Here is a 19,288-nt window from a genome sequence, read left to right on the forward strand (position 1 = left end):
GCGTGCGGGGGGAGCCGGAGAGCCTGCATGGCGGGGGGGGGGGGGCGAGCTCGGCGGCTTCTCCTGCCCGGCTTCCCTTCCTCTTCCAGCAACGGCCCGAGAGGGGAAGGAAGGGTGGGCGGGGCGAAGTCCTTCTCCCTCCCTCCCGTCCCCTCCCCAGCCCCGGAGCATCCTGGGAATTGTAGTTTCTTCGGGCGCACACGTGGCGAGCCGAAGACGCGCCCTCGCGCCCCCGCCCTGCCCAAGGCGCTAGTCCGCGGGATGGATGGATGGATGGATGGGTGGGTGGGTGGATGGATGGGTGGATGGATGAGTGGGTGGGTGGATGGATGGGTGGATGGATGAGTGGGTGGGTGGGTGGATGAGTGGGTGGGTGGATGGGTGGGTGGATGAGTGGGTGGGTGGATGGGTGGGTGGATGAGTGGATGAATGGGTGGGTGGGTGGGTGGGTGAGTGGGTGGGTGGGTGGATGGGTGGGTGGGTGAGTGGGTGGGTGGGTGGATGGATGGATGAGTGGGTGGATGAGTGGGTGGATAAGTGGGTGGATGGGTGGATGGATGGGTGGATAAGTGGGTGGGTGGGTGGATGGGTGGATGGGTGGGTGAGTGGGTGGGTGGGTGGATGAGTGGGTGGGTGGATGGATGAGTGGGTGGATGGGTGAGTGGGTGGGTGGGTGGATGAGTGGGTGGGTGGATGGGTGGGTGGATGGATGGATGAGTGGGTGGATGAGTGGGTGGATAAGTGGGTGGGTGGGTGGATGGGTGGATGGATGGGTGGATAAGTGGGTGGGTGGATGGGTGGGTGGATGGGTGGATGGTGTGGGTGGATGGGTGGGTGGATGGGTGGGTGGATGAGTGGGTGGGTGGATGGGTGGGTGGGCGGATGGGTGGGTGGATGGATGGGTGGGTGGATGAGTGGGTGGGTGGGTGGATGGATGAGTGGATGGATGGGTGGGTGGATGGGTGGATGAGTGGGTGGGTGGATGGGTGGGTGGGTGGATGAGTGGGTGGATGGGTGGGTGGATGGGTGGGTGAATGGGTGGATGGATAAGTGGGTGGATGGGTGGGTGGGTGGGTGGATAAGTGGGTGGATGGGTGGATGGATGGGTGGATGAGTGGGTGGGTGGGTGGGTGGGTGGATGGATGAGTGGGTGGATGGGTGGGTGGGTGGGTGGATGAGTGGGTGGGTGGATGAGTGGGTGGATAAGTGGGTGGGTGGATGGGTGGATGGATGGGTGGGTGGATGGGTGGGTGGATGGGTGGGTGGATGGGTGGGTGGATGAGTGGGTGGGCGGATGAGCGGGTGGGTGGGTGGGTGGATGAGTGGGTGGGTGGGTGGGTGGATGAGTAGATGGATGGGTGGGTGGATGGGTGGATGAGTGGGTGGGTGGGTGAGTGGGTGGATGGGTGGGTGGATGGGTGGGTGAATGGGTGGATGGGTGGGTAGATGGGTGGGTGGGTGGATGGGTAGATGGATGGCACATGAAGCTGCCTTACACTAAACCAGACCCTGGGTCCATCAAACTCAGTATGGCCTAGACTGGATAAACAAGATGCTGGAATTGACAAGAGAGGGCGAAACTTACAGCTTTTGATAAATCAGAATGATAATGTACAATTTTTTGCGGGGGAATGGGAGGCGTGGAGAATTTATTGTGACAATCAATTTTTTAAGGGACCATTTAAAGGATATTCTTTGATTTAATCCCTCATATCTATTTTGTATTAAGGTTACGTTAAGGTACTAAATTAACAAATTTTAACAAGGTATATATTAATTAAATAATATGGGGATTAATTTTGTTAGCAAAAGTATATACATTTTGTTTTTAGATGGAAGAGAGTGAGAGGGAAGTTATTTTAAGTTTAAATTACTATTATTACTTTTATCAATTTTTAGTAATTTTTTTTTAGATGGAAGAGAGTGAGAGGGAAGTCATTTTAAGTTTAAATTACTATTATTGCTTGTTTTTTATTACTTTTATCAATTTTTAGTAATAGATGTTGATTTATATGTTGATATATTAAATGAGAAAATAATAATAAAAATTTATATATAAAAAAACTCAGTATTGTCTACACAGACCGGCAGCGGCTCTGCAGGGTCTCAGGCAGGGGTCTTTCGCATCACCTGCTTGCCTGGTCCCTTTAACTGGAGATGCCGGGGACTGAACCTGGGACCTTCTGCATGCCAAGCAGAGGCTCTACCACTGAGCCACAGCTGCTCTCCAGGGTCTCAGGCAGAGGTCTTTCCCATCACCTACTTGCCTAGTCCCTTTAACTGGAGGTGCCGGGGACTGAACCTGGGACCTTCTGCATGCCAAGCAGATGCCACGGCTCAGATGGATGGGAGGGAGGGCTAACGAGGGTTGGCTTTGTTTGCTCTTTGCGCTGGAGGAGAGTTCAGCTTCGGAGATCCAGGAAAAAGGGGAGACTCCGGCAAGCGAAATGGCTCCGCGAAATGGTGCACGGGGCTAGCAAGACACCCCTTGTGGAATGGCTTTCCCGACAAGGGGAGGCTACCACCACCTCCAAGTGAAGAAGAGTTGGTTTTTAGATGCCGGCTTTCTCTACTGCTTAAGGAAGAATCTAGCCGGCTTACGATCGCCTTCCCTTCCCCACAACGGGCACCCTGTGAGGTAGGTGAGGCTGAGAGAATTCAGAGAGAACTGTGACCAGCCCGAGGTCACCCAACTGCCTTCCGGTGGAGGAGTGGGGGAATCAAACCCGGTTCTCCAGATTAGAGTCCACTGCTCCAAACCACTGCTCTTAACCACACTGCGTTGTTTGCACAGGTAAATAGAGCTAAGCCTCTGTCTGATCTCCTCAGATCTCAGATGCGAAGCAGGGTTGGCCCTGGTTAGTCTTTGGAGGGGTGACCTCCAAGGAAGGCCGGGGTTGATATGCAGAGACAGGCAATGGCAAACCACCTCTCTCTCTAAGACTGTGCTGTAAAGAAACGGTTCAGAAAGCTGCATTGACAAAGGTATAGGGACTGTTGTTCAGCCTAGCCCTAGCATATTGCTGCCTATTGCCACTGGTATGCTTCAGACTAGGTAGTCCTACACCACTTAACACATCGTGTTTAAAGGCTCACGGTCTATTTTCAACTCTGTTGTCAGATTTCTGTCGTCCAAACTCTCTTGCACCATGCCTTGGCTGTCCCATCCAGTTGAGCTCCAGACTGCCCCCAAACTCCAGGAATTTCCAAAGCTGGAGTTGGCAGCCCTAGATGCCAGTCACTGAGAACACACTGAGAGTCCCCCCCCCCCCACCAGCTGGAGATTAGCCCTGGCTGGAGCAGCCCGGTTGCCAGCTTGAACGGCCTCCTCTGGAAATGGAGGCCCCTCCCTGTTGGACACACACGTGACACATAATCAATATGCACAACCATCGTTGCCGCGGGACTGCAGCTTGCCCTGAAATGAACCCGACTGGACCTCCAGAACCCATTTTTGGCAGAGGCACCGTAATTACGGCGCCACTCCCTTGGCACACTGAGGAATCTCATTCTGAGTACCTTTAAGTTGCTTCACCCACATCATTGGTGCCCAGTCCTTACAAACAGCAGACCTGTGATGCAGACCAACATCACTCCCATATTGCAGAGAAGGGAAAGTGTTAAAGAGGAACTTTTTTGTTTGGCCAGGCTGCTCCCATGATCTCCTGTCTCCCCCACCTCCAAATTCTTGGTCCCCTCCCATTCTTAACCATAATCTCCTAGTAATTCACAATCACCCATTTAGGATTTTATTAGATTGTTTTTATTGAATGTTTTGTACACAAAAAGAGCTAAAAAATAAATATGTTATTACAAAATAGTTATCTGCTACTGGTCACACACATTCACTCACACACATCCCCTCCCCGGAGGCAAGAGAGAGCGCTAAATACTGGGGGGGGGGGCTCAATCCTGAGGGGATGCCCCCCTGCAGCTCCACTGCCCTTGGGATGGTGTGTTGGGTAGGAAACATATAGCACCTTGGAAGAGAGCGGGGAGATCGTACCCTGTTGGAGGGAGGAAAATGCACACTCCCTCCCCCCCATTGCAGGGGGTGGCTGCTGTTGTTTGTGGGGCAAGAGGGCAGAGGTCCAAGAGAACAAGCAGGACCAAACGGACCGCCTCTGACACTGTTTTAAGGTACTCAAGACCAAAACCCCAGAGCTGACCAAGAGGCAATTTGTGAACAGCAACATCTGCTCTGCCTTTTATATTATTTGGCATTGATGTGGAACAGGAGTGGAGACTCTAAGTATTGCAAGTCTTCCGAACACGCCCATTAAGAGTGGGAGCAATTCCGCTTCCCACTGGGCTTCATAGAGACCTGCAAAGCAATCCCAATGCTCCAAACTCTACCCTCTCTGGATAACCTTGCTAGAAATAACCCCTTTGGGTTTTTAATACTCTCTAAAATATTCCTCGTCCTGACCTGGATGGCCCAGGCTAGCCTGATCTCATCAGATCTCAGAAGCTAAGCAGGGTCAGCCCTGGTTAGTATTTGGATGGGAGACCACCAAGGAATACCAGGGTTGCTGTGCAGAGGAAGGCACTGGCAAACCACCTCTGTTAGTCTCTTGCCATGAAAACCGCAAAAGGGGTCGCCATAAGTCGGCTGCGACTTGAAGGCACTTTACACACACACAAAATATTCCTCACAGCCCCTGTGGTCTCTCAATGCTGTATGGAATTTTCCTCTCGCCTAACAACCCTCGCAAAGTAGGAAGCTGACCCTTTCCTCCTGCTTCATGTTTATACATTTATGAGAGTAAATTTGGATGGCCCAGACTAGCTCGATCTTGTTAGTTCTCGGAAGGAAGTTCAAGGTCTCTATGCAGAGGCAGGCATTGGCAAAACCACCTCTGCTTATCTCCTGCCTTGAAAACCCTACAGGGTTGCCGTAAGTCAGCTGTGACTTAACAGAAATTCCCATCATCAAATCTGGGCAAGAAGTTCAAATTCTTCTTGCCCAGGGGAGGGGGACACGGCTGACTGGTGAAGCTGCTGCCCTCTTGGGATCATTCCCTGACTTCTCCAGTTTAAGGGAATGGGAAAAAACCTTTTCTCTGTCTGAGATTCTGGAAAGCTGCTGCCAGGCAGAATCTGCAAAACTGAGTGAGATGGACAGATGAGCTGGTGTCCTATAAGAGGTTCAAGTATTCTTAAAATTGCTATGCAAAGGCAACACGAGTTCCTTCAAAAGGGGACTTGCTAACGGTGACAACCCTCTGAATAAGGTTTCTTTTGTTTTAAAGAAAAGAATAAGGTTTGAGGGGGAAATGAGTGCACTCACCTACACCTTTTTCCACTCCCTCCCCCAGCAATGTTTCTAGATCAGATCGTCAGTTGAACACATGAAGCTGCCTGATACTGAATCAGACTCTTGGTCCATCAAGGTCAATCTTGTCTACTCAGACTGGCAGCAGCTCTCCAGGGTCTCAGGCAGGGGTCTTTCACATCACCTACTTGCCTTGTCCCTTTAACTGGAGATGCTGGGGATTGAACCTGGGACCTTCTGCATGCCAAGCAGAGGCCACAGCCCCTCCCGTGGAAGATGGGGTGAGGTCCATGGGGAAGCCAAACACATTCCCCAGAGGCCGGCTGGTAGGATGGCTCTCGTAGGCTCACCTGAAGTTTCCTTCCATCATTGGTCCACCCCACTTAATACTGCCTTCTCTAACTTGCAGTGGCTGAAGGGGAAGCTTTCCTTACAGCTGCTCCATGCAATGCTGGGAACCCCCTCAAGACCTTCTGGGCACACACTCTGTCCCTCGGCTTTGGCCCCTTCCCAAGATGAGGCATGAGATGGTCCCAACCCCACAGTTCTTGCAGACACCGAATTCCACTCCCGAGACTCGTACCTATAACCACATCAATGTCCTCACGTCATTGGTCAGAGCTGGTGATGCTGGAACTTTGCCTCGACTGACCTCGGCCTCCGTGGAGAATGGCTGAGGGAGCAGCCAGCAGCAGCACCGGAGAAGAACCGGGAGGAGACGTCCAGCCAAAAGGGTGACCTGGGAGTCAACCTTTTCAAGTGAGGCTTTGGTTCTGGACCCTTCAAAGGCAAAGAGGCAGACTAAAGTTGCCGGAGGGGTTGGGGGAGAGGGAATGTAGTGTTAAAAGGGAGCTACTGAGGGGAGGCTTTTATACAAAAGGAAGTAAAAAAAAAAAGCTCGAACCAACTTAACTCCAAAAACATCGTGAATTTTAAAAAAGTATTCTTAAAAAAAACTGTTAGAAAAAACAAACAGAATTCCTACCTTCATTGATACCGATTTTGTGATCATCGAGAACAGGAAAGGGGTGGGGGAGTCAGAACTGTCAAAGGTCAACTCCTCACCTCCCCCCCAGCTTCTCAGTTTTCTCGAGACGAGGAAAAGGACAGTTTCGGTGGAAGTCCTGCGACAGGTAACTAGGTAAGGCACGGAGGGGTGCTGATCACAAAACCCAAAAAAGACCTGGCCGCGTGACAGGGGAAGGAAAGACAGGCAGCCGTGGTGTGCGTCCAGCATCCGAAAGCCAAAAGAACCTGGTACTGGAAGGGGGGTGCGGGGCCCCGGTGGCTCGAGAGGCCAGAATTCGGAGGCCGCTGAGGTCATTTGAAGTCAAGGCAGACAGGAAACAGGAAGGCAGAGGTCACATGATTCTAGAGACCTGAGTCACATGATTAAAGAGTGGCCAAGCCAGCCTCTGGATATTAGAAAAAGAGGCTCAAGATACAGAAGTCACCAGGTGACGTGCTGAGCCAGTCAAAGGCGATTAACTGAGGACAATCTGCCGAGCCATCTGGAAGGCAACAGGAGCCCAGAGGCAACCGGCTCTGCTGGCCAAGGACGGGTGGGCAGGGGCTCTCAGGAGCCGGGCAGAGACACGGGGGCAGGGAGAGTCCGGCCACCAGATGGGGCGCTGGGTGGATGGTCAGGTAACCTCAGGGGCGTGTCCACTGGACACGAGAGAGCAAGTTTTTGGTCAGCCTGGGGGCTGAAAACCTCCATGGCCGGAGCCCACAAAACGCAGGCAGGAATCGTCAGGTGAGGAGTGGCAGGTGGGGGGTCAGCCGCTGACCTGTGTGTCACATCACATCAACAAAGAACTCGCTGGGGTTGCCCATGGCCATGTGGAATGACTGGCGGCTGGCCGTCAGCTCCGGGGGTGAGGAGTGGCGGGTGGGGGGTCAGCCGCTGACCTGTGTGTTACATTACGTCAACAAAGAACTCGCTGGGGTTGCCCATGGCCATGTGGAATGACTGGCGGCTGGCCGTCAGCTCCGGGGGCACGGAGCCCAAGTCGCGCACAGGGGGGGCCCCGGGAGGCTGCACGGCTGCAGCAGCAGGGGGGCCAGGGGGCGGGACCATCATCACCACCATGGGGTTGTAGGCCAGAGGCACGCCCCCGGGGGCCGCATAAGCCGCGTGCAGGGAGTGGTGGGAGTGCAGGGAGTGCTGGCTGCGCTGCGAAGCCGCCTCTCCACTGGGACCCGCCAGGGCCCCCCCACGCTGGCCGCCGCCACTGCGGGTCGAATACTCTGACTCGCTCCCGCTGCCGGACTTGGAATCCGCCCCGGCCTTCTCCTCCTGTTGCTTGCCGGCCCCTCGGCTGCCACCCCCGCCCCCATCGCTGCGGTTCGAGCCACTGCTCCGGCTGCCTGCAAGCGAGAAGAAAAAGGGGGGTTAGCCACGGAGAAGCCCGGACGGTGACTCTCCGCCTTTCTCCTCCAGCTCACGAAGACAACTGGAACACAAGAGGAGGAAGACGCCCGGCCCGCAAAACCACACTTTCTCTCAGCAACCTTGTTGCCCCAAAAACCCCAGCCTCCCTAGCTTGTTCAGGATCTGCCAGCCAACTTCCTGCTCTTCCCAGCAAACCCGAGTCCTCATTCCTCTCAGCCCCAGCATTTATTTATCTACTTCTTCATTTATACCCTGCCTTTTGCCCCAAGTCAGCTTAAATAATTTTTCTTCTTCTCCGTTTTATCCTCACAGCCACCACCCTGTGAGGTAGGCTCGGCGGAGAGTGTGTGTGGCTGGCCCAAGGCTTCCCAGCAAGCTTCCGTGGCAGAGTCGGGATTTGAACCTGTGTCTCCCAGATCCTAGTCTGACACTTCAACAGCAGCACCACACTGGCTCCACACCAGGCCCAGGGACCTCAGAGGGCTCTGCCCGGTTTGCCAAGCAACCCATTGCTGAGGCCAGAGACGAGGGACCCCCACGACTCACGCACCCCCCTGCCCTACCTTCGCTGTGCTGACTGCCGGCGCTCCCGATGCCATAGCTGTAGGAGGACAGCTCGTGGTAAGGTGGGGGTTGGGTGCTGTACGGGTGAGGGGCTGGATACGGGTAGGAGAAGGTGGGCATCAGGGGCCACGGGGTGGTGCCTGGCAGGGGCAAGGGGGCCAGCGTGTCCTGGTCAGAGGCCCCGCTGGAGCCATCGTTGTCGTTCAGGGAGAGGTTGGCCATATCTGGGGAAGGAAAACAGAAAACCAGGCATGAAACCAAGCGGCAGTGTGGCCGGAGAGCAGGGGCCTCAGCGTTAGATTCTGACCACGGCCGGGTCTCTCCGGCGCTGGAGGGGTGCTGTGGGAAGGAAACACGGTTCTGCGCCTGGCATTCAAGACGTTCCAAAGTATCTGGCAACGAGGGAGGCGGACGGAGGGGAAATGCAGAGTTCGTGCCACAGCCAATGGAGCCGGAGGAGCAAAGGGACAGGGGCGGGGAAGGGGGCGGCAACGAGCAAATCCCAACAACACTTGGGGGTGGGGGCGGCTCCTATCCTCAGGCCGCTCTCTGGAGCTAAAGCAGCACGGAACCGTCTCATCTGGGTTGGCATTTAAATGGCTGAACAGCTCCCACCCAAACCTGGAGGCTGGAAGTCATGTTAGGGCTAAGGGCACCCAGAGACCTTGGGCTGGCGTAGCCTTAAAACACAGGGAACATGGAAGACTTCACCAGCCCTGGAAGGAGGAGAGGCCCGGTCATAATCAGCCAGGCAAACCAAACATGCCCCGGTGGCCCTGGAGACAAGATCCGGAGTCCCACACACAGCCCACCCTCCCCCATTTCTTTCAGCCAGTCAAAAGGCAGAGACTGCAACTTACAGTTCTCGCAGCCACTGAAGTCTCCAAAGATATAGTAGCACTGCTCCGAGAAGGTGATCTTGTTGACCGTGTGCCGGATGAAGCCGGCCTTCAGCAGGTTGCTGGCGTACTTGCGGGCCTCGCGGCGGTCCTGGAACCCTTCCACGTGGTGGTACAGCCAGTCCACCACATCGGAACCTGGGGGGGGAGGAGGGAAGGCCCACACGTCAGGTCACCATGGGGGGCGTGCCCCCTCCCTGGTCACGGACAGCCAGAACCTCGAGAAGGAACATCCCAGTCCTGTCCCCGCTGCTACCGGCTGCCTCGTTTTGGCAGAGGGTTCAAACACTCTCTCCCCCCTCCCAAACGCGGGATTCTGATCTTCTTCCTCTGCTGGTACCTAGGAAGGCATTGGGGATGGTGATCTTCAGCCACATGCGGTCGCGCACCTCCAGGCCAGACTCGGGAGAGGCCATCGCCTTAGTGACCGAGGCCATGTCCGTGTGGATGGACAGACTGAAGTCATCGAAGCCTAGAGACAGGTGGAGGGAAGTGAGCGGACTCACAGATGCCAAAGAGAGCTACAAAACCAGCTCCTCATCGAAAAGGAGCTGAACTCTGGGAGCGGCTGGAAGAGTCTGGTGACCAGGCTGGAAACATTGTTGAAGGCTTTCACGGTCAGAGTTCATTGGTTCTTGTAGGTTATCCGGGCTGTGTAACCGTGGTCTTGGTATTTTCTTTCCTGACGTTTCGCCAGCAGCTGTGGCAGGCATCTTCAGAGGAGTAACACTGAAGGACAGTCCTTCAGTGTTACTCCTCTGAAGATGCCTGCCACAGCTGCTGGCGAAACGTCTGGAAAGAAAATACCAAGACCACGGTTACACAGCCCGGATAACCTACAAGAACCAGGCTGGAAACATTCAAGCAGCTCAGAGCTCATTCATCTCCCATGAATGCGCAAAGAGGCGCCAACAGAGAAAGCAAGCTAGAAGGAAGGCTCCCGGGTAGATTTTCCAGGGCTCTGCAGAAGCCTCTCTGCAGGAATGTGGTTGCGAATAGACAGGCTAAAGAAACCCCTGCTTGCAGGAAGACTGCGAACACCCATAGCAGCCCCTGTCCACTGAAGTCAGCTCGCCTGAAGAACGAAATGCTAAAAAACGCTTTCTAAGTGGACAGAACTGCCAGCTTGCTACAGTAAACTGCTGGGTTTCCAAGAGGCAGCTCTCCACCCAGCTTTGCCCACAGACGTGCTGGGCCTGGAATGCATCCCTGCAGCCCCCTGACCACCTTCACTTGCTGCTGTGTCTCCCTGAAAGGCACAAGAGGGCATTTCTGGTGCCCGGCCTCACTCCAATAACCCTTTGGGGCAGAAAGAGCCAAACAGAAGAGAGCCTCTCTCCGAAGACAGCCTCCTCGACGCTGCTGTGTCCCCCCCCCCCCCGTTGGCCAAAATGGGCACTCACGCTCTGTCTCCGTGACGGAGGTCCCCGAGGTGATGGTACTCATAGAGCTACTCCCTGGGTAGGCAGCAAAGGCCCCCGTCAGGGCAGCAGAGTGGGACACCCAAGCTGCCGGGTCGATTGGCTGGATCGGTTCATCTGGAGGAGGAGGAAAGAAACAGTCCGAGTCGAGAGAGAGAAAAGGCAGACGCGGAAGGTCCTCAGGCAACACAAAAGACCAAGAGACCCTACCTGCAGAGCAGATGGGGCCAAAGCAGGGAGATCCCTCCTCCCCCTGGCTGCGATATCAGGCTCGTCTCGTTTGCATAGATTCCTGCCTGCAATCCAGCCTCCACCGACTGAGAAGCAGCTGAAGAGAAGCAGGTTTGGAGACCTGGGGCATGAACTAGGGGGCCAGTCTTGAGGCGGCGGTGAACTCACTGCCTGATCAGGCAAAACCTCATAGGCCCTGCCTGATGCGCCGGCCTCAGCAGGCTTGGAGCTACAGACTGTTATCCAGGTCTGGTTGAGTCAGAATCTGCCTCATCCTCTGAGCATCCTGGACCACAACTGCTCCATCACCCCTTCTTGACCAAGCCGGTGTGGGGCAATGAAGGAGACCTGGCCTCAAATCCTTGTTCTATCTTAAAGCTCACTGGGTGACCGGAGGGGTGGGGGAGGCGGTCACTTTCTCAAAGGGTTGTCACAAAGGAGGGGAGAACCACATGAGCCCCTAAGTGGAGCAGTCAAGGACTCGGGGCTTGTCACTTACTTCTTGGTAGGGTGAAATATCCTTGTGGGGAGGGATCCCAGCACTTGGCCACCGTCAGCACTATCGGACTGCCAAAAAGAAGAGGAAGTGAGCAAGCCGGTGGGAGCGAGTGCCACCACGCCCCCCCCCCGGCAAACACAGTGGCCGCTCACGGAACAGGACCCACCCCGGTTTGTGGACGATTTCTCGCAACACTCTCACAGCGTCGTCATTACTCATGTTCTCAAAATTAATGTCGTTGACCTGGGAGAAATAGAGGAAGGCAAACACATCACGCTCGTGCTCCATAGCCGTTTCACTCCCACCCAAGTCCATTCTCGCAAGGACCCTCACCCAGCGGCTTCCCGATACCCGCGCTTTCAGAGTGGAAATCCCACCGGGACTGGGTCGCCTCTTTCTCCCGCCATCCTCACCTGCAGCAGCATGTCACCCGGCTCAATCCTGCCATCTGCTGCCACCGCGCCTCCCTTCATGATGGAGCCAATGTAGATTCCGCCGTCCCCTCGCTCGTTGCTCTGCCCCACGATAGAGATGCCCAAGAAGTTGTACTTCTCTGGCCAGGGAAAGAAGGCAAGGCTCAGACTGGGACTCTTGCCCGCTTCTGCCCTGCTCTATGTTTGGAATCCTCCACGTCCAACTCCCAACCGTTCCACGCCTTCCGCACCGCCCTCTCCCCAGAGCGGTTATTCCCTTACCCATGTTCAGGGTCACTGTTATGATGTTGAGCGACATGGTGGAGTCGGTGACGCTGCTGAAAGAGGAAGTCTGAAACGAGCGGGTGGGTGGGGGGAGGCAGGGAAGGTCAATTTGGCACGAGATTCCCTTTGGGCACAGAAGGTGGCCATCCCCCGCTGCCTGGGCAACCCCATCGCCTGGCGCCCCTTTCGCCCAGACCTACCCTCTCGAGGCGTGGAGGGCGTTGCTTCCGCCGCCTGCGGTGGCGCTTCAGGAGGCGGGAGGCGCTACTCTGCTCGGTGGAACTGCTGAACCTGCCACAAGAAATACAGGCTCCTCAACCAAAGCCTCACTGAAAAACCAAGGGGCGTGCTTTTGTCTTGTCTAGCAACCCCCTCAAAAACACTACTTCTGACCTCAGAGACGGTTTGCTTCAGTGGGCCTGCACAACCTGCTGGCTCTTCCCCTATTGAGGGTGGCCTGCTCAGCACTGACCAGAGTCCCAGCCTTTTCCATCGCAACCCTCGCTCTGTGGCCTGGGCTCTACAGAGAGTTGAGGGGAGCCCCCTCGCTGGAGGTCTTCCAGAGGCCCTGCCAGGCTTCTTCGTTTGCTCAGCTTTTGCTGGGGTGTCAACAGAGGTGGGAGGGGAGGTATTTGAGGTTTTAAATTTTTATCTGGTTTTAATCTGTTATGTTTTGCTTACCACCTATGAGCCACTTAGAGCCAAGAGGAAGAATTGTCTACACGTATTTTAACCAAAAAATAAATATCCAGGTGCTGGTAGCAAATCTCTTGGCATAAAGATCAGGGATGCTTGGATGGACAGGCAGGGAGGCACAGGACAGCTGCCCCCCGACAGAATGTTTGGCAGCCTGGGCCCAGGCAAGCTCCTCCACTCCCCACCTGAAAACAAACACCCGCAAATCCCACTCTGGGCCATGGACACCTCCAACCCCAAGGCAGCGTCAGTCAGAGTTGCTTCTATGCCCTGAGGAGCCCACAGCACTGTCTGCCCTGAACAGGAAGAGAGCCAGGAGGCACAAAAAGAACTACATCAGGAATGCCACCGGCAGGGAGAAAACAGGAAGCGCCATAAATTGGCCCGCTCACCTCATTTCTTCACCTTTAAATTCCACATGAAGCTGCCTTCTACTGAATCAGACCCTCGGTCCATTAAAGTCAGTATTGTCTACTCAGACCGGCAATGGCTCTCAGGGGTCTCAGGCAGAAGTCTTTCACATCACCTACCTGCCTAGTCCCTTTAACTGGAGATGCTGGGGAATGAACCTGGGACCTTCTGCATGCCAAGCAGATGCTCTACCATTGAGCCATGGCCCCTCCCCAAAATACTTCCAGTCCATTAATCACGAACTAAAGGAGCTTGCCCAAGAAAGAGCAATGCAATCTTGCGCAAAGGGCTTTAGTTACACAGCAAAACAGATGTGGAAACGCAACCCCTCCTTCCTCGTCTGGATGATGGTGGGAGCCATAACATCTATGTGGAAGAAAGAAGAGGGGAATAAAACCCAACCTAAAAACAGAAGCTGGGTACCCAAGGTTGGGTATAAATACTGAAAATATAACTTATTAGAAGCGCTAAAGGTAAAATTATTTAAAAGCATTAAAATAGCACAATGGCATTTCCTGCGGCTGATAACTGTACACATACCAAACACATTTCGGCCTATAGGGCCTTCATCAGTGGTTAATTAAAACCCTTGTTAAGACTGCACACATTTACAGAAATAAATTAATAAATACATATACAAACAGTTCAAACCCAACCAGGCATGTGCATAGGTTGTCTGAAAAGATAGATAGAAACTAACCCATTATTACTCTATTTAAGAGACCATTATATAAGTCTTGAAAGAGATGTTTGAAAAATACTTACAAAATCTATTCCCAATTACTCAAACATCTGGTCAGATAGGTTCTAGTTGTAATACTGTAAAACATAATTATACAGATTGGAATCCTCAGTTCACTATTAATCTAACTTGAGTAATTACTTTGCTACGTATATTAAATATACCAATGTATAAACACATACCTGGTTAGTATATGTCTCTCATATACTATGTGTGCAGGTATCAACCTAGTAAAGCAGTGTCAAACTGGTGATCCTATTCCACTCTAAATAGTGTTAAGAGGGTGATGCAGGCTCTATGACTCAGAACATCTGTAATTGGGTGATGCAATCACCCTCTATCTCTATGAGAAGTCTAGTTACAGCAAGTTCTATGACTCAGCACATCTGTACTTGGGTCATGCAATCACCCTGTGTCTCTGTGAGAAGTATAGTTACAACTGATCCTCAGTTGTGCACTCAGGCCAAGGGATTTTTCAAGTAGATCACAATGTTGTAAAGTTTGAAAACGTCCCTTAGAGACAAAACCAGTCAATGTCTTCATTTAAGCTTTTTGGAGCCAAAGTTCCCAAAGAAACCTCTGCTGAAGATGAGACGTTGCTGGCACTTTTTCAACAATCCAGAAGTGGAGGTCCTTTTCTGTGTGAGCGAAGGTCAGAAAGTGCTGCACTAACGGTGCTGTCAACTTCCTTGTTCTGATGCAGCTCCTGTGCTCACATATGCGCATCTTGATTGGTCTTGTTGACATGCCAACATACATAAGTTTACAAGGACATTGTATAACATAAATAATACCACTAGAATTACAATTACAATGCGTTTGGTATGTGGTTACAGTTATCAGCCTCAGGACTTTCTTTCCACCCAACCTTGGGTACCCAGCCATAACATCTAGCCATACTGTACTAGAAGGAGCATCTGCTACACAGGGCACCTCAACATTACTCCCTCCCCCCCGACCCTGAGTCATTCCTAAATGCCATCCCCTCTTCTCCAATGGCCAATATCCCTCTTGCCAATTCACACCAGGTGTGGTAAGATAAGAGCAATGAATGCCTTTTGTTGGTGGGTTCCTCTGATATCTCAAGGGAGACCAGTTTGCTTCGCTCCGTCAAAACGGGGAAGAGAGGGAGCCAGTCCTTGATTCCAATCATTCCACCAGCAGCCTGAGAGACAATCCCACCCATTTCTTGCTCATGCTCACCCACGGCCAGGCAAAACCCTGCCCTGTACAGCTCGTGATATCCCAAAGGAAGCGTTACTCTCAGTCCTCATTACTTTGGCCGCAGAGGTGCCGGTTCAGTTCAGGGCCCACTCCCATTACCTGCTCATGGTATCATCATCGTCAGAGTCACACAAGCTCGTGGTTTCCAGTTCGCTGGTGAGCAGAGTGGACGAGCTCTCATAGCCAGCCAAGTGCCGCTCCAGCCGTGACTGCCCGTTTAGTCGGTGCCCACCTGGCACGGGGAGGGGGAGAGTCAGGGGGAATACTCAAATGACCGCAACCCCCCACCTCTCCAGCTTTGTTTCAGATTGCTGAAATCCTAATCCCGTCACATTGCTTATCCGTTGTCTCACTGCCACAGGCACCTCATTTGGGGAGCTCTGGCAACTCTCAACTTAGAGCCACTATGCATTGGTAGCTGCCCCCCCCCCCTTTACAAGAGCTGGCCAAGTCTTTTGTCCAACCAAAAAGGGGAGAATCCTCGGACTGGATTATTCTTCTAACCGAAAAATAAAGAGGGATCAAATGGGTTCTTTTAAAGGCTTTATTTTAAAAATTTAAACAAAAAAAATGGCAAGAAGGATCAAGCAAGAACAAACATGGTTATGTTGTCAAAGAAGTCTGTTTGGCATCGTTTCAGAGTGACCCTACACTTTACGCAGGAATCTGTTCCTCTGAAATGCAGGCCTAATATACCAGATTGAATCAAACTGAAGGCCGTAGTGGTCGATCTGGAACATTTTTTAGGCCTGGAAAGGCTGGCTGTAACATCATCCTATCAATAGCATTGGCTTACACTGCATAGTCTGCCTTCAGTCTCAGTAAGAAAAGTGGACTACACGTAAAATTAAATAAAAATTAATAACTATTAATGGGAGGATGAATGCCGATCCATATCAACTCACCTCCCTGCTCCATGCTCTCCCTGCGGCGTGGCCTCTCTCTTCTGAGCGACACAACGGATTCCGGCTCAGTTTCGTGGTCTAGGTTCTCTCTGCTGCCTGTGATGTTCGGACTGCAAAACGAGGGAACAGGCTGTTGATTAACTCTTTGCAGCAATTCCTGGCTCAAGCTTTGCAAGGAGGCCCTTCCCAGAACTACTACATGCAGTTGTCTCTGGGGCCCTGAAATATTCCCCCACAAACATGTGGAAATATACACGGCAGCTTTCTGTGGCTAAATCGCCTTCCCTCCTGACATCCCTGGGATTCATGACCAGCAGGGAGTGATGATCCACATTCCATCTCCCTTTACTCACTGGAAAGAAGGGGGTCGGGAATCCCCAATGCCACTTGTCCTCTCCACGGGCAACGGCGGAAGAGGAGGTGGGGGTGGTGATGGCTCTGGTCGTACCTCTATGGGAGGGGGTGGAGGCAGAGGTTCAGGCTGAGGAGTCTCTGAAGACACAAGCTGTGGAGGGCAAATAAGGAGAAGATACATGAGCTGGATATGACTTTTCCAGTCTGCCTTCCTCAGCTCAATTGGCACAGAAACAAATGGACCCCCAAATACTCCACGGCAAAGCACTTACACCAACGCCTGGAAACATAAGGAAACTGGTAGCTGGAAATTTCACACAGTATCACAAGAGCAGCAACTGAAACAAATGCTATATAATCACTGACTTTTCTCCTTCCTTTCTTTCTAGATTACAAAAATGTAACACAGGGCTAAACGTAAGAGACCAGAAACAAGCAACATGCAGGCAACACAACTTTGTTTCTCCAACATAACTGAAAAGATCTAGTAGCGGTCTGCTGCAGAACAGCTAGATTCAAGTCCAGTAGCACCTTACGGACAAACAAAATGCGAATTCTCTGCCCCTAGCATTTCTCTTCCACTCTAATCTAGCTGATTACAATGTGCTTCGTACCTCTGCATTCTGAATTCTTTGTTTGCAACACCTCTCCCACCTTCTGACTGGGTTACAAGCACTCAGAGATCTCCATTCCAACTTGTATGTGATGCAGGGAGCTTTGACTTTTTTGAATTCTAGGGGTCTCTAAGGTGCCACTGGACTCAAATCTCCCCGTCCTCACCCGGCTAGCTGAATATAGCTGTCAGACACAAAGCTGTCCTAATGCCAAGAGCAAAAAAAAAAAAAAACCCTTGGAAATGAAGCTTTATAATGCTTGCCACTTTAGGTTAGTTTAAACGCAGAGGTATTTTAAGAGAAAAGTTACATCAATTGCATGCAGATAAAACAATACACAAGAAAGTATCGCTATTTCTCATTTTCTGGACCCAAAAGCCAGTTATTCCTTTTTTGCAAAAAGGGTGTGGGTTTGTGAAAGTAACTTGCTCAATGGCATTAAGGAGCAGTGCCCAAGCCAAGCTTGCATCCAAGGCACTGGCATAGTAACTGCTGGCATTCTTGCAGCACTTTCTGTGAACAAGCACATGATCTTGTTGCAACAGCCCTATGAAGTAGGCCAGTATAGCTATCTTCCTATTTCAGATGCAAGGCTGTGCCGGGGGGGGGGGGGAGAGGAGCTGGTGTTAGGCCACCTTTGAACCAGGAACCTCCCAGAACATAGTCAGATCTTTCAAGCCCCGTACCACATCCCCTCTAGTTTACGAACTACTGGATTTAGCACTAAGCAACGCAGCTGCAGGATTATTACAACCCTCGCCCATGGGATGACCCCAGTTTTGTACCCAGGAAACAACTCTGCCGTTGAAGCAGGGCAGCTTCGCGTTGTCATCTGAGATTTCCTCCTTTACGACCCTACAACAAAAAGAAACAAGGAATTTTGACATAACAAACCACCACCCTGTGCTTGTTGGAATGTCATCTCAGCTGTGGGAGGAAACCAGCTTGAGCCAGGCCAGGTGAGCCACAAGTGCACCACCCCAGAGGAGAGCACCTACTAGGGTTGCCAATCTCCAGGTGGGGCTGGGCGATCTCTCACAATGACAGCTCAGAACATCAGAGATTTGTTCCCTTGGAGAAAATGGCTGCTTTGAAGGGTGGACTCTGTGACGTTAGACCTTGCTCGGGTCCCTCTCCTCCCAAAACCCCTCCCTGGGTTCCATCCTCAAGACCTCCAGGATTTCCCCCACCTGGAAGGGGCCACCCCAGCACCCACTATGGGGAGGGCTGGGCATGGCTCCGGGGGGCCCGGATGGGGAGGGCCTAGGGTTGCCAGCTCCGGGTTGGGAAATACCTGGAGATTTTGAAGGTAAAGCCTGAGGAGGGGAGGACCTTCAGTGGGATGTGATGCCATAGAGTCCAATTGTGAAAGCAGCCATTCTCTCCAGGGGAACTGATCTCTGTCACCTGGAGACGAGTTGTATCAGCAGGAGATCTTCAGCCACTACCCTAGGAGGGCCCCGCCTCCCCCCATCATCCCTCCCAGGCCCTGCAGGGTGGCCCGCCGCCCTACCCGAAGTCCTGGTCCATGCTCTTGAAGAAGTACTTGGCGCCGGGGCGGGCCAGGGCGGCCTTGACGTGGCCGAGGGTGATGCGCTCGGCGGGCACCGGGATCTTGACCAGGTAGGGCGTCTCCTCCTCGTCCAGGTGGTAAATCACCTTCGTCTCGCCCGCCGCCGCGGGGGCCGCGCCAGGCCCGGAGGGGGCCGCCGCCAGCGCCATGGCAACCGCGCACCGACCGTGCGGACGCGAGGGAGACCTTCGCGGGGGGGGGGAGCGCGCCGCGGGCGACTCTCTGGTGGCGCAAGAACGGCGGCGACGGCGCCTTCCCGGCGCGTCCTTACGTCATCCCGTAGTAACGTAAACAGCCGCGGAGGAGGAGCGAGGCGTGAGCCGCATCACGTGACGGAGGGAAAGGCTTCCACCTCCCCGCTCTGGCGACAGGATGGGTGTGTCACGTGACGCCCGTCGCGTGGGGGGGGAAAGAAAATAATGACGTCCCGACGGCTGGGGGCGGAGCGCAGCAGGGGGCGGGGGAAAAGCCCCTTCCTTTGTCCTGACGGGAACGGCCTCCTGTCACGTGAGAAGCAGAAGTCCCGCCCACCGATCACCGGAAATGTGACGAGAGACAAACAGAAAGAGCGTGAGACGGAGGCGGGCGGGATTCTGCGCGCGCTCAGAGTCCTCTTCAGCCCTTGAACGTCGTGGCGGCCTTGCCCACGGAACTCACCGCCACAGGACACCGCTATGGATTGGAAGGGCTCTGGGGTGGGGCCTGGGGATCTCCCATCACTGCAGCTGGTCTCCAGGAGTCACAAATCAGTTCCCCTGGGGGGAAAATGGCTGCTCCGGAGAGAAAA

At 53.3% G+C, this 19,288-nt stretch overlaps 2 protein-coding genes across 2 annotated transcripts in view; one reads left to right on the top strand and one right to left on the bottom strand.

Annotated features, from left to right (window-relative positions):
• GPS2 (G protein pathway suppressor 2) overlaps positions 1-19,288 on the top strand; it is a 138,620-nt gene that overhangs the window by 29,790 nt on the left and 89,542 nt on the right. The window lies entirely within an intron of this gene.
• Positions 7,176-18,602, bottom strand: DVL2 (dishevelled segment polarity protein 2). Its single transcript, XM_056863516.1, is given in 16 exon segments — positions 7,176-7,286; positions 7,289-7,645; positions 8,234-8,458; positions 9,095-9,271; positions 9,474-9,605; positions 10,537-10,671; positions 11,285-11,352; positions 11,451-11,527; positions 11,698-11,837; positions 11,980-12,049; positions 12,183-12,273; positions 15,155-15,287; positions 15,961-16,070; positions 16,314-16,465; positions 17,714-17,783; positions 18,442-18,602. Coding segments are annotated over 16 exon segments (2,037 nt in total). The 5' UTR covers positions 18,459-18,602; the 3' UTR covers positions 7,176-7,203.

This window comes from Euleptes europaea, chromosome 18 (assembly GCF_029931775.1).
Source record: "Euleptes europaea isolate rEulEur1 chromosome 18, rEulEur1.hap1, whole genome shotgun sequence".
Lineage (NCBI taxonomy): Eukaryota > Metazoa > Chordata > Lepidosauria > Squamata > Sphaerodactylidae > Euleptes > Euleptes europaea.